The 14,042-nt window shown below is 44.7% G+C and overlaps 2 protein-coding genes across 2 annotated transcripts; one reads left to right on the plus strand and one right to left on the minus strand.

The window, feature by feature from the left end:
* Positions 1-718: 718 nt before the first annotated feature.
* On the minus strand, positions 719-1,858 carry LOC138865166 (uncharacterized). Its single transcript, XM_070134549.1, has 2 exons — positions 1,231-1,858; positions 719-1,008 (listed from the first exon to the last, which is right to left on the minus strand). Exons 1-2 carry the CDS (start codon positions 1,856-1,858, stop codon positions 719-721), a joined length of 918 nt encoding a protein of 305 aa, XP_069990650.1.
* Positions 1,859-7,809: 5,951 nt separating this feature from the next.
* Positions 7,810-8,148, plus strand: LOC138865167 (uncharacterized). The gene has a single exon (XM_070134550.1). It carries the CDS (start codon positions 7,810-7,812, stop codon positions 8,146-8,148), a length of 339 nt encoding a protein of 112 aa, XP_069990651.1.
* The last annotated feature ends 5,894 nt before the right edge of the window (positions 8,149-14,042 follow it).

Genomic DNA, 14,042 nt, shown 5'->3' on the forward strand with positions numbered 1-14,042 from the left:
AGCAGTGTTTGTTCTCAGATGCCAAGACTGCAGTGATTTCATTGAGCTTGTCAAAGAAAAGCTGGTTATTTGATTTGGGACGCTTGTAAATCATACCAACGATAATGTTACTGGATTTATTAAATATTTCAATGAAGAGGCTCTCCATGATGAGGTTATTAACTGTAAGGTCTGGTCTTGGGCAAGCGTTATGTGACTCATGAACAAATACTGCTATACCCCCGCTACCCCTGCTGGTATTATTGGTGAACATCTGATAAGTCTTAATGTCGTACAGGTTTTGAATTTCTTCCGTGAGCTTCGTTTCACACATACACATGACATCAACAGTAAACTTTAGAGGCAGAACACAGCTGTTTACGAGATCATCAAGATGTTTAGGAATGCTATTAATATTATAACCTAAAACAGTGAAAGATGCAAAACTTTTATCAACATTAGAACCGGGAAATATGTACTTAGAAGAAGGGTTTTTAAACTGCAGGGACTGTTGAAGGAAAACATCAGGGTTATTGTTATCAGTCATACCGTCATTGTTTTCAGGGAAGGTTACAAGATTCATACTGTCAATGCCATCAAAAGATAGGATGTTGTCGTGGCGACTCTGGCGAAACAGACTAAGAAATTCATTATCACAAATACTGGAAAACGGAAAACATATGGGGGACATTGTATAATGTGAAAAACAATTGAGGAAAATTACAACACCTCAGCTTTTTTAAGCCTTGTAGTATGATGGGGGCTTCCTCATACGGACTGCTTTGCTTGGACTGCTGGGTGTGGGTCTGGCTTCCGATGTTACTTGTATGTCGGTTGCGGCAGGTGCGATGCTGTTAGCAGTTATTTCTGGCTGTAGCATCTCGTGGCTGGGAGGTGCCTGGGAGGTGGCACCGGAAGCTGGGGTAGGACTGGCGTCAGCAGGCGCAGAAGTGGTTTGGTCAGTCGAAGTGAGGTTTACGTCGACTGCAGGCGTGTTTGGAGGAACAGCCGGGGGAAAGCTGTAGGAGGCTGTAGTGCGGAGGACGTCAGGACAGGATACTCTGCTATGGAGGTGACACGAGGCGGTGGCGTGTACGGAGACGGTGGTGTGGCTTGAGGCTGCGTGGCGTCGCGAGCTGGACGGTCGCGTGCGCGCTCCTTATCCCGACGTTCTCTTATCACAAGTGTCCTATAGTTAAAGTAGGCCATCTTCCCTTTCCCGCCTGGCCTCGCGCAGTTCGTCCATCTTGCTTCGGCGGATGTCCAATGTTGCAGGACACAGGTCCTCATTCACATAAACTCGTGTTCCGGCGAGCATGCGGCGATCCTGAAGCACGGATTCGCGGTTCTGGAATCGCGTGAATTTGACAACAATGTCACGTGGTTTGTCCTTCTGCTTCCCCACTCGGTGAGCTCGTTCTAGGTCAGGAGTCAGATTGATATGTCTGCGGAGAAACTGTGAGACCTTCCAGTGCGACTGCTGCCAGTTCTCGTTCTTGTCCTCTGGAATTCCACTTATACATAGATTATATTTTCTGCTCTGGTCTTCCATGTAGTCTGCACGGTCCGTGGCTTTCATGAGGCTTTGCTTCACCTCTGCTGTATCGGCAGATAATCCGCGGAGTTGTTGTTCAAGCACGGCGTTGTCATCAGAGAGCTTTCTTATCTCCTTCTTTAAATCCTCCAGTTCCTTTTGTGTGAATTCGAGGCTTTCGATCACATCACTCAGCTTGCTCGTTGCTTCGCTCAGTGCGCATTGCAAGTTACAGATGGTATCGTTGAGCGATGTCTTATGAGCCTCCATCAGCGAAAGAACTTCACTTCGCATGATGGTTTTAGTGCTGGCAAGGTGCTGGCCGCTGCTGCTCGGAGGCTTCATTGCGTAACGGCAGAAAATATGGTGAAAGAGGCGACGCAGAGGGAGGCGCGGCAGCAGCAGGTGCGGGAGCGCGTCGGGCGGCGGCAGATTGGTAGCAAAACCGTAAGGTGTAGAGGTATTGACGGGGAGGGGAGGGGGGGGGTAACAAGCTCCTTGTTAAAACAAGGCAGGTTACCCTGTGCAGGTTAGATGAGGTCACCGAGAACTCCAATGCGCATGCGCAAAATCGGTTTCAAGATTTGAGGGAGGGTGGCGTCTCCTAATCTTGATTTTTTGTTTCTCCAAAGACTAAGTCCCCCGATTAAAAATTGCCAAAAACCACACCAACGGATGCACTGTACTCTTAAACCACTCACTGTGTATGATTTTTCTGTCTTCTATTTCTGCTTTCGTTAGAAGTCAAGCAAAAATAGCGGAGCAGTAACGGCTGCGTCGTCGTCGCAGAGGGAGAGAAGAGGGGGGCGGCCTTGCCCACTGACTAGCTCCCCAGGAAGGACAAAGAACCAGAAAGAGGTGTCATCCTCGTAGCACATAACCTCATGATAGTGTCATGGTACTATCCCATCTTCTTCTGAGCATTTGGGTGGCTTTACAGACAGATTACTGCCAACACAGAGGTGTCATACTCCTTTACAAAACCATGAAAGACCCCATAGTCACACCAGTCCTTGGATGGCCCCCTCTCCCTCTCATTAAGGCGGCTCTCCCCACTGGCTGGCTTACTAGAAGGAGTTATAGCCGAAATAGAAGTGTCATCCTCTCACCTAATCTCATCTTCCTAGGCTGGCTGGTCCTTGGACCGCTCCCTCTTCCTCCCGCTGAGGCAGCCTCCCCCCATTGACCAACACCTAGGAAGAGCTGAGTTCCCCTTCCAATGATACTTATCCAGCAGGAGAGTTTGCATCCACTCTGGTCTCTCCCCAGAGGTTTTATGACCTACCCATGCGTTTGCCGTGCATGACAGCCCTGTGCGCTGAGGAGACGGGAGTCCTGGAGTTTGAGCGATGCCATGAATGAGTACGCCCTGCAGCTAGCAACACGCCTCTTGGGTTCTCTATTCCAGCAAGACGGGCGACCTGATCCCGGCCCGGTCAGGTCACTCGGCTGGTCTCCTAAGGGAGGCTAAGGTCAAGCAGTCATTGTGTTGTTAGGCTTCACACAGGTCCCGTGAGCACCGTTCCACAAACCCAGTGGTTGCGTATACTCTCACGTTAGCACCCGTGGCTATTAGAGAATGTGCTCTAACACACAGCTTCCCCTTGTTGGACTCCGTGGTGGGTGGGGTATCGTGAGGCTGTACGAAAAGCTAAATCATAAGGCAAACAACTCGAATAAAACCCCCCTCGGACTGATATAAAAGATAACGACCACAGCATGGAAATGACCAAGGCAGTCACCCTGAAGCCCTAGGAGGCTGTAGGTGGACAGAAGGCAAAAGCTCAGGCCGAACGTGTCCGGCCTGCAGCTAGGAAAATGGACAAGACAAAAATCACCTCCAACAAAGTCTGTCCATGAAACAGTTGGACTCATGGGCTGGCCTCTCCAGATCTGTAGCCCAAACTGAGATAAATCTGACCTCTCCTCAGTATTCTCAAAGTCAAACGGGGGTCCAAGCTGAACCAGCCAAAACATCTGCCCCTACATCCAAAGGCCTTAAACCCCATCACACACTTTAAGGTACCAAAGAAACCTGAAAACTTTGACAATGCCTAACAGCTGGTCAGGGCATTGGAAAAAGAAAGGCAAATCCGCCTATCAATCTGAATTGCCAGAGACGAGGGCATGATCACTGTGCCCAAAGACAAAGCCACCCTGAGTTTCCTGCAGGAAATCAAGGTGCTCAAAGATGGGAGAAAAGTGAGTATCTCACCACTGACCTCCCAAGAGAAAAGAACCAAGATGGTGCTACTTGGTTTTCCACTAGGGTTTGACGTGGAGGTGACCACGTCACTCCCTCAAGTGGTGGAGGCTTCCCGCCTGTTCAAAGGGTGACCAGGCAAGTCCTGGTCGCCCTCAAGGGAGCCCCAATCACCACCCTTGACCTGGATAACTGGGACTCGTATAAGCTCAGGGCATATGTGCCAGAGTCCTTGAGGTGTTTCACGTGCCAAAAATTTGGGCACCACCAGGTCAGCTGCAAGGCCAAAGCCAAATGTGGTGTGTGCAGCAAGGCACATGAAACAGAAGTGTGCATCAAGGCACACAAAGATAGCCAGAAGGACACAATTGCCAAGTGTTCAAACTGTGCCAAGAGGCATCATGCCTGGAGCCCAGCTTGCTCTGCCAGGAAACAGTCAATCCTCAAAAAGCAGGAACAAGCCAAAAAACATCCTGATTTTGTCCCAGTACCCTATGCACGTATGTCTGGGGACAGAACAAAAGGGAAAAGACTCCCCGACCTCCTAAGAGGAAGGAGACACTTCCCCAGCCAAAGCCGGATACATCCAATCCAGAAGAATTCCCCAGGCTTGCTAGTGGTAAGAAAAAGAACCCAAAGATAAAAGGTTCAAAGTCCACAGGAAAGCCCTCCCCAGTAGAAGATAACCTTTTCTTTGTTGAGTGCTGTAGTTTCTGCAATAGCAACAGCCTTTGAGAGGACCAGTGAGGAGGCGGAGAAGGTAGTGCAGGTCGCAATGACGGCAATGACCCAGACTGTTGCAACCCTGATGGTGAGAAAGCTTGAAACCTCCAAACCGAAGCAGAGCCGCACCCTGTTACCACAAAAGAAACTTCAAATGGCAGGCTAGCTTTGGGAGACACAAGTGAAACCTCAGCTAGTCTGTCAGACTAGACCGTAACTGTGCACCGGGTGCCCTCACTACAGGCCGAGTCGGTACAGCCAAGGTCTGGTCCCTTCACTCGAGGTGGCACCTCTAACCTATGCTCTACTTCTCCCGGTAGACCCTTAACCAGAGTACCACTCCACTTAGAAGATGTACGATCCTCAATCAATGAGGATCTATACATCAGATGCCATCAGCACTGGGGCATCTGAAGCTGGAGACGAGTATGATGTAAGTAACCATCATGGCACACAATCTAAGCATTCTACAGTGGAACGTTTGTAGCTTTAATAGAAAAAACTCCTTTCTCCAGTCAATAGTGCGAGCAAGGAGCATTGCCGTCGTCATGCTCCAGGAGACATTTACTATGGGATCTGTTCACTTCTCGGGCTCTCACGTTTTCACCATTCCAAACCTGGATGGTGCTAGAGGCCTGGTGACCCTGGTTAAAGAAGCAATCCCGTGCTTCTTAATAGCCAACCCGCCGCACTATGGAGATGGCGTTGAATCTCTTGCTGTTGAGATTCATCTGCCTCTGGGTCCTCTGAAAATATACAATGTATATAGCAAACCACTGTGTGAGAGCTTAGATTTAAACCAGGTCTGTGCTACTGCAGCACAAGACAGTTATCATAGGGGGAATCCCCACAAGAGGCCGAACGCGGCAGGCATTCATATAGCAGAGGTGCTTAACATTCCAAGAGATCGTTCTTCTCAACACCAAAGAACCAATACATTTCACATGCGTTGGGAGGAGTACTGGATCTTACCTTTGTCACTGCAACAATGGTGGAGAGAATTCGGTGGTGTGTCGATGAACCGGTTACAAGTGATCACTATGACATAGTCACTACCCTCATGGATGCTGGTTCAGCCCAAAGACCACATCATATTCCTAAATGGAAAACAGACAAGACCAACTGGTTAGCCTTCCAAAAAGGCTTGGCCCGCTGTCTGAGACAATGAACCATACAACAATGTAAATGTGGACGTGCTAGAGGCAAGGCTAATCCACGCCATAAATCAGGTAGCATCACAAACCATCCACAAAACTCGTCCATGGTCTAGAACTCACAAAGACGCCTGGTACTATAATGACGAGATCAAAGAGTTCAACCACTTCCGACGGCAAAGAACTCCCGACAACCTAGCCCTCTTGAGGGAAGCTGTTGCGAATGCCAAGGAAACTGCCAACAGAGTAAGGCAGGAAAAGTGGTTGGAATTGTCTCAGATTTTTGGCCACCAGACCAGCCTTACAGAGTTGTGGAAGCAGGTCAGGCAAGCGACAAGCCGCCAAGCCCCAAAATGCACGCATCATGACCCACAGTCAGAGGCTCACAGGCTGGTGCTGAGTTCTCAGCCAGAAGCAGCACCAACAACCTGCCTCCTGTGCTGAGGGATAAACAGCAAAATCTAAATCCGGGCAGGCTTGCTCTCATCAGAGACAAGGCACTCGAACCTGATGACTCAGATGCCTTGTTCTCTCTCAGGTAACTAAGAAATACATTCAAAACCAGCTCTGGATCAGCTCCGGGATCCGATGGGATCTCCCACCCCATCATCTCACACTTAGGACTTGTAGGAGGGCTTGCATTCTTGCAACTCATCAACAAGTCCTGGCAAACTGCCACACTGCCCCAGAGCTGGAAACAAGCCATAATAATTCCCATCCCAAAACAAAAGGAGCCAGGCAAGTACCGTCCCATCTCTTTCCTCAGCTGCCCGTGAAAAACAGCTGAGAACATGGTACTTAACAGGCTCCGCTGGAGAATGGGACCCCCCCATGAACACCTACACGGGTTCACAAAGGGTAAGAGCACAGCACACAGCATTTTCACACTTCTAAGCTAAGTACCTCATCCTCTGTGGTTGTCTTCCTAGACTTGGAGAAGGCTTTTGAACTGGCAAGTCCCCTTGCCATTCAGGAGACCCTAATCCACAAGGGAGTCACAGGCAGACTCTTGGCCTGGATAGCTGACTATTTTAAAAATAGATCAGCAAATGTCAGATTTCAAGGCCACATCTCACAGCACATGCCACTTGAGAATGGAACGCCCCAGAGTGGGGTTCTCAGTCCTGCCCTTTTCAACACTCTCATGTCTAACATACTCAACATTCACCTGCCACGTCATCTGCACAAGAGATGATCTCTTATGCAGATGACGTGGCAATCATAGCTTCTGGCAACCACTGCTTAACTAGAGCTCAGCGCTGCCTGAATTTGGTGTCTGAAGAGTGTTGTAGGACGGGTCTAAAAATCTCGGCAGCAAAATCAAAAGCTATGGCTCTGAGAACTAATGTCAAAAACAAAAAACTCACTGTTCTGGGTATGGATCTGGAATGGGTGAAGGACTATCTATACCTTGGTGTATGGATAGGACACACACTCACTTTCAAAAAGGAGATCCAATACCTGCTTGACAGAACCAAGGAAAGACTGTCAGTCATGAAAGTCATGACAGGGATACACATAGGAGCAGGACACAAAGTACTAAGATCATTCTATGTACATGCTGTCTGTCCTATTATTGACTACGCTTCTGTCGCCCTCATTGCTTCCAGCACAACATTAAAAGAAAAACTGGAAACAATACAAAATGAAGCAGTCAGGATCATTCTGGGAGCTCCCAGATGGACAAAGGTCATCAACCTCCTCATAGAGGCTGATTTACCGTCCCTGGACACCCGGATTGATCTACTGGCAGCGCAATTCCTTTCCAAAGTCTTGCAGGCACCCAGAAACTCATACTTAAGGCAAAGAGTACTCAAAGGCCTACAGCAAGACTACCAGCTGTTTGCGGACAACTCTTGGCTCACACACACAGCCAGAGTATTGATACGCTTCCAGCTAAAAGAATCACTGCTTGCCAAGGGCATGGACTTCCCTCACACTGACTACAAAGAACCCCCGCCGTGGGCAAACAAAATTATCGAATTCTGTCCTAAACCTGTCAATGAGAAAAAATCAATACTCCATGTTTTGCCTAAAGGCACAAGCACAAAGAATCATTGCTCAAATAACTCCTCCGGGTAGCATAACCTACTACACGGATGGATCCGTGGATCCCATAAACCACACTGCAGACGCCGGTTTGCAACAAGGGATACACAGCATCCATTAGGGCCACTGACAATGCCTCAACGCTCCAAGCTGAAACGGTTGCGATCATGGAAGCCCTGACACACGCGTCCCTAAGGGCTGGACACGTTGTCATCCACACAGACTCTAGAGCAACCATTAACAGTCTACAGCATAGCATCCCCCAAGACATCTACCTTCTGACATCTGTACTGACCATAGCCCAAAGAATACTCGGTCAGGGTAGAAGAATTGCCATAAACTGGGTCCCAAGCCATATTGGCATTCAAGGGAACGAGCTTGCTGACAAACTAGCCGAAAAGGGCAGGGGTTTGCCCCCATCCTCCACGATCGTTAAACCAAGCCGAAGGAGACTAAGCCAAAGTTCCAAAGCTACAGCATGTGCTAGACTCCGCAAATCTAACTGAACTGAACTGCATTAGAAGGGCTTCAATTATTTTTTCTCTCGTACGAATTTGACGATCTATGAATTATTTTAGCGTCTTTACAATTTAACTGATGTCATTTGTCACGTAAATTGATAAAACAATCATTAGATTCTCTGGCGTATCTGACATCACGGCAATGTTCAATTTTTTCAAAAGTTCTGCCGGTTTCGCCTATGTAAAATTTCGGGCAATCCTTATAAGAAATCAAGAGCACCGCTAGCCATATTATGCCTAACCAAAGTATTATGCAACGTGTTCGGGTAACTAAAAACGATGTCAACGCCAGCTCCTTTAAACATACAGCGTTTTTTTTTTGTTTTTTTTTCGTTTTTTTTTTATCGAGGGACGGGTTGTATGGAATAATTAAGAGGTTATTGGCACTATCCTGTTGCGTGTTACGGGAACGATTATAAAATTTCCATTTCGCCGATGAATATGCCTGATTTAAGAAAAAACGAGGATACCTAATTTTGAAAACGTCTCAAAAATAACGTCAAGCTCACGATCGATGAATTCGTTATCGCAAATCCTATAAGCCCTCAGGAACATTTACGAGGCAACTGATTTCTTAATCTTCACCTAGAAAAATGAAGATAATTAGCGGTGTGGGTGGGTTTACGATAAAATTAAAATTTAAGCGAGCCATTGATATTGGATAAAAGAACGTCGAGAAAAGGTAATTTGTCTGAGTCTTCCCATACTACTTTAGAGTTGATAGTACGAGCGAGGTTATTGTCTACTGAAAAAAATCATTGAAATCCGAACGGTTTATTTGCCACATAGAAAAAATGCCATCAACATAGCGAACCCAAATCGTGTCCGGCGGGAGGATTGACGGAAGTAGTTCAGATTCAAATATTTCGATATATAAATTCGCAAGGACCGGGCGGAGGCCACTTCCCATCGCGATACCATGTATTTGTTTATAGAATTCGCCGTCAAAAGTATAGACATTATTCGTGACACAAACGAATGAGATCGATCAAACAATTGACCGGAATAGGGATCCCCTGATGAAACCAAGAAAGTTTCCTTTCAAGAAAATCTAGCACCTCGTTAAGCGGGACATTTGTAAATAAGGAATCCACATCAAAACTAACAAGTTTCTTACCGTGCGTCGGCAAATTTCTTACTTTATCCATGAAATCCATCGTATGTTTATATTAAACATTCGATGGATTTCAGAAAAGGACCCCATAAAAGGAGACAAAACGCTCGCTAGCCAAGAATCTAATGGGCGGGTGACCGAGTTACAAGACGAAATAATAGGCCGTAGAGAAACGCCCCATTTGTAAGTTTTGGGGCCATAAAAATTTTCGCTTTAGAACGGTTAATCCTTCGATTCCGTATTTTTATGGCCCTCCCAAAACCCACAAATGGGGCGTTCCTCTAAGGCCTATTATTTTGTCTTGTAATTCGGTCACCCGCCCATTAGATTCTTGGCTAGCGAGCGTTTTGTCTTACACACGCACACACACACACACACACACACACACACACACACACACACACACACACACACACACACACACACACACACACACACACACATACACACAAACACACCAAAAAAAAAAAAAAAAAAAAAACGCACGCACACACAACATCCGGGGCATGCTCCCAATTTTTTTTTGTGTGTGATTTATTAAAGATGTGATTTTCAGGATTCCGAGCGATCTTTTAATGAAAAGTTAGTGCTATAAAGATGTTCAAAAATTAAAAATTTTAATACATTTGATATGATGTCAAATAACTGTAGATATGATGCGCATGACATATGTACACAGTGGCATAGATCTGACTTGCTCACTTTGCATGTTTAATGGAGTCGCTTAGCTTTCTGTTAACTTAAAAAAGGCTCTATCACCCTAGCACTTTTCCCGTCAATTTCTGGGGTTCCGTCTGAATTCGAGGCTCTCCGCAAGGGTCGTCTGCAAACGGAACGCCTCCCAGACCAGGACGGTTACGACCGTTTCCGTCTGACTGATTTCCGTGTTGATCTTGTGCTATTAATAAATTAGATAGGATGAGTGAATGTAACGATAAGCTAATATTTTAAAACATTCGTATATGCAATATACATCATCATATTTCTTTAAAATAACGTAATATGTATGAGAATGTTCGTGTGATTCCCGGGAACTCACTTGATTTTCACACGGAGTTCATTCGGAGACGCAAAAAAATGACGGGAAAAGTGCTAGTGTTATAGGTTTATTAATGTGCCACTGAAAAAAATCAATATATTTTTCGTGGAATTTTACTTCAGGCAAAGTAAATTACACTTATATGAGTGTATTTTCAAAATACAAAACTGGTATATTTTACATTTGAGCAACCGAGCATAAATGTAGAACTAAATCTTTATTCATAGCTATTGGTCTAATTGCTCTGAAGAAAGAAGCTACTTAAAACATTAATCCTAACACGTGCTCTGTTAGTACATGGATAATAAGTTATACCACGCACAAACACATTATGTCCCATAGAAAAATAATAATCTTGATAAAAAGTTGCTCAAGAACAACGATTGTAGCGAAAACAACAATGATTATAACAATAGTACTAATGATAATAACGATAACAATGACGCTCTGGTAACGATAACAAAATTGCAATTACTTACGTCAAGGACGACATACATACATACATACATACATATATATATATATATATATATATATATATATATATATATATATATATATATATATATATATATATTCAGGTATGTGTGTGTTTGTGCGTGCGTGCATGTGTAAATATGTTAATAGTCCACACGGTATGTATAGTATGACTACAAATGCAGATGTATGCATGTGTGCTATTATAAGATACTAATTGTACTTGTGAATCATTCATTTTATCGAAACAATATATCAATGTTGAAAGTTTATCAACTTCAAAGTTTGCAGATCCTTTGAAACATGCAACTTTGTGGAGTTACATGCTCAGGGATTCAAACTAATAATACATGCTCAGGGAAAAAACTCAAATCAAAATAACTCTAAATTTTGAGATCAGGATATATATATTTACATAAATCATACACACACACACACACACACACACACACACACACACACACACACACACACACACACACACACACACACACACACACACACACACACACACACACACACACACTCGCGCGCTTGGGCGCGCAGTGCAGCTGCTTGCACATACACACTGCTTATGTGTATGCACACATGTGTGTGAAAATGAGAATGCGTGACGTTAGATTTTCACGCCCTGCTCGCGCCGTGGGGTCCAGCCGGGTCTTCCAGGCCAGCGACACGTGTTGTTCGGCTCCGCTGGCCGGCCCCCTGGCGGCCAGGGACCGAACTATAGAGCATCAACACCTCTCAGCGCGTCTCCAGCTGTCATCATCATGTCGTGAGTTTTAAACGATTAATTGGCAGTGCATACATATGGATTTATATCTGGGGCTCGTTAGTATCTTAGGGTTCGGGAAAACCCAACTAGCTTTTAGTGCAGATGAGTTTTCTCTTGATCCTTTGGTGAAAGTGAAGGCGGCTGAACAGCCAGAATCTGTCTTTCCTTTCCTGTCTGTACCTGTCCTCAAACAAGTCCTTTACTGTAGACTTCTAAGGAAATGTGCGCCATCCCTTGTTGACAATAAAACAAGTTGTAGTTGAAAATATGACTGCGTCGTAGCCAAGATTGAGCTTAGACTTGTTTCCAATTTGACCATAAATTGCCAGGGGGTTTGGTAAGGTCTTCGTTGCCAGACTATATATTAAATAGAGGTTTGTTTCCTTCTCTGGGTTGTAATATTGTTAGAATTGTAGATGCTACACCAAGGGATTTCATTAGAAGGTTTGTTGGCCTTGACCAGAGTACCAACAGGTGCTGTGACCATGGCAGTCTTACTGATAATTTCTGTCAAGTATGGCCAACAAGAATGGTAAGATAAATAAACAAATCTCATTGGCTATTGTCTTTGTTTTGGTAAGGGCCAACAAGCCTCGGCAAACATTTATTGGCAAGATAGAGCTTATTGACCGTTGATGTATATCATTAAAAGAATTAGTTCAATCTTTATTTTACCAGAATATACACGATGCAGTGCTGGTCTTTTCAGGAATGCTATTGAAGTACAATCAGGTTAGTACTTTTGGACTTGCGAATTGGTACAGAGTGCAATGCACCATCAAGAGATCCCAAAACCAGGGTATCATGGAAACCCTGACTTCCAACCCAACCTTCCTACATTATATTTATTTTCTATACAGGGTGGGGTAATTGTTACAGAGAGCGACACAGCCTTCCAGAGACTAAGTAAAAAAAAACTGATGATTTTCTGCATGAAATCCTATGATTTCATTGATTTTTGGCATTGTTTCTTCTGCAAATAAATCGTTCAGGAGATTGAGTACTATTTCGCCATCGATGATCTTGATTTGATAGTCCGATTAGCAGGGGAGGGCATGAAGTATATCAGGGAAATTATGGGGTAAACCAAGCTTAAATAAGAAGAATGATCAAAAATACGAACTAGCACAAAAAAACTCTTAAAATCGGCAAATGAAACTCTACAGATGTAACCGCCATCTTTGAAATTTTACAGGCTGACATGCCAGAAATCAAAAACTCTATGGGAATCCAACTCACATTTGCCACATAAATTAGTTAAAAAATCCGAGAACACTGATGTTCAATTTCATCATTTAAAAATTCAGACTGCCTCTGGGTATTTTTCACTATATAATATATATGCCAGATCGTCAAAATTTCTGGCTGTTTCTTTACCCAATTTTCACAACCAAGGCACGTTATGCATGGGCGACCTTAATGCAAGGCACCCACACTTTGGAGACAGTCAGCGTAATAGTAATGGGGAAGAATTCAAACATTTCATTAATAGTAGATCACTAACAGTATATGACACAGAAATAGAAACTCATTTGGGAGGTGGCAGGTTAGATTACGTATTTGGCAAAAATCTAGTTCATGGTAATGTCTGTACTTCACTGGTACGAGAATTAGTTAGTGACCACTTTGCAATCCGAACTGACTATACTGTTGACAGCAACTCAGCCCCTAAAACACCTAGGCTTAGAATAATCATCCCACCGGGCCTGGAGCATCACTTCAAGGCACGTGTCTTTGATTGGTACAACACATATGAAGTAACAACAGTTGAAAATTTCTCTCAGGATTTAATCAAAGTTGTCACTGACTACTATAACACATGGGTCTGTTCACGAAAACTCTCGAAGAAAAAGAGCCCCCAAGCCCCCCATGCTCCGAGGTGGATCAATGACCCAATTCTAGCCAAGGAACATCAACGAGTTCAGGAGCTTGCCAATTGCTATAAAGATAACAAGACGTCAGACAATCTTATTCAGTTTCTTAAAGCCAATAAAGAATTCAGAGAACTAAAAACTGAGATTCGTAGTAAACACTGAGAACAATTTTTGCAAAGCATCAATAGTCAAACTTCCATGGCTGATGTATGGAAAAAGATTAATAGGCTGACAGGTAAAGCTCCCACAACACCGCAGTTTCACAGCCCACAAGAACAGGCTAATATGCTACTGGAGCAGTGGGCTGAAAACTCTCAGCTGAGCTCACTTCCACAAGGGATAAAAGACCATCTCGACAAGTCAAAAATAGATAGGAAATTCAATATAGCAGTAGCCTGTGCTGCTATTGACCCATCCGACTTTGCCGAAATAACCGAGTGGGAACTGAGAAATGCCCTTGTGAAAGGCAAGGCAACAGCCCCTGGCGAGGATGGCATTACTTACAGTGTTCTTCGCCTCATTGCGCAGGTGCCAGGCAACCCACTCTTACACCTGTATAGACTCAGCCTATCACAAGGAATCCTCCCAAGCTCCTGGACT

This window comes from Penaeus vannamei, chromosome 20 (assembly GCF_042767895.1).
Source record: "Penaeus vannamei isolate JL-2024 chromosome 20, ASM4276789v1, whole genome shotgun sequence".
Lineage (NCBI taxonomy): Eukaryota > Metazoa > Arthropoda > Malacostraca > Decapoda > Penaeidae > Penaeus > Penaeus vannamei.

What these genes read in the sequence shown, in the direction of transcription:
- LOC138865166 (XM_070134549.1), bottom strand. Translation starts at nt 1,858, where the DNA reads ATGAAGCCTCCGAGCAGCAGCGGCCAGCACCTTGCCAGCACTAAAACC. An exon ending in AACATTGGACATCCGCCGAA is followed by an intron (nt 1,009 to 1,230) that starts GCAAGATGGACG and finishes TCCGCACTACAG; the next exon opens with CCTCCTACAGCTTTCCCCCG.
- LOC138865167 (XM_070134550.1), top strand. Translation starts at nt 7,810, where the DNA reads ATGGAAGCCCTGACACACGCGTCCCTAAGGGCTGGACACGTTGTCATC.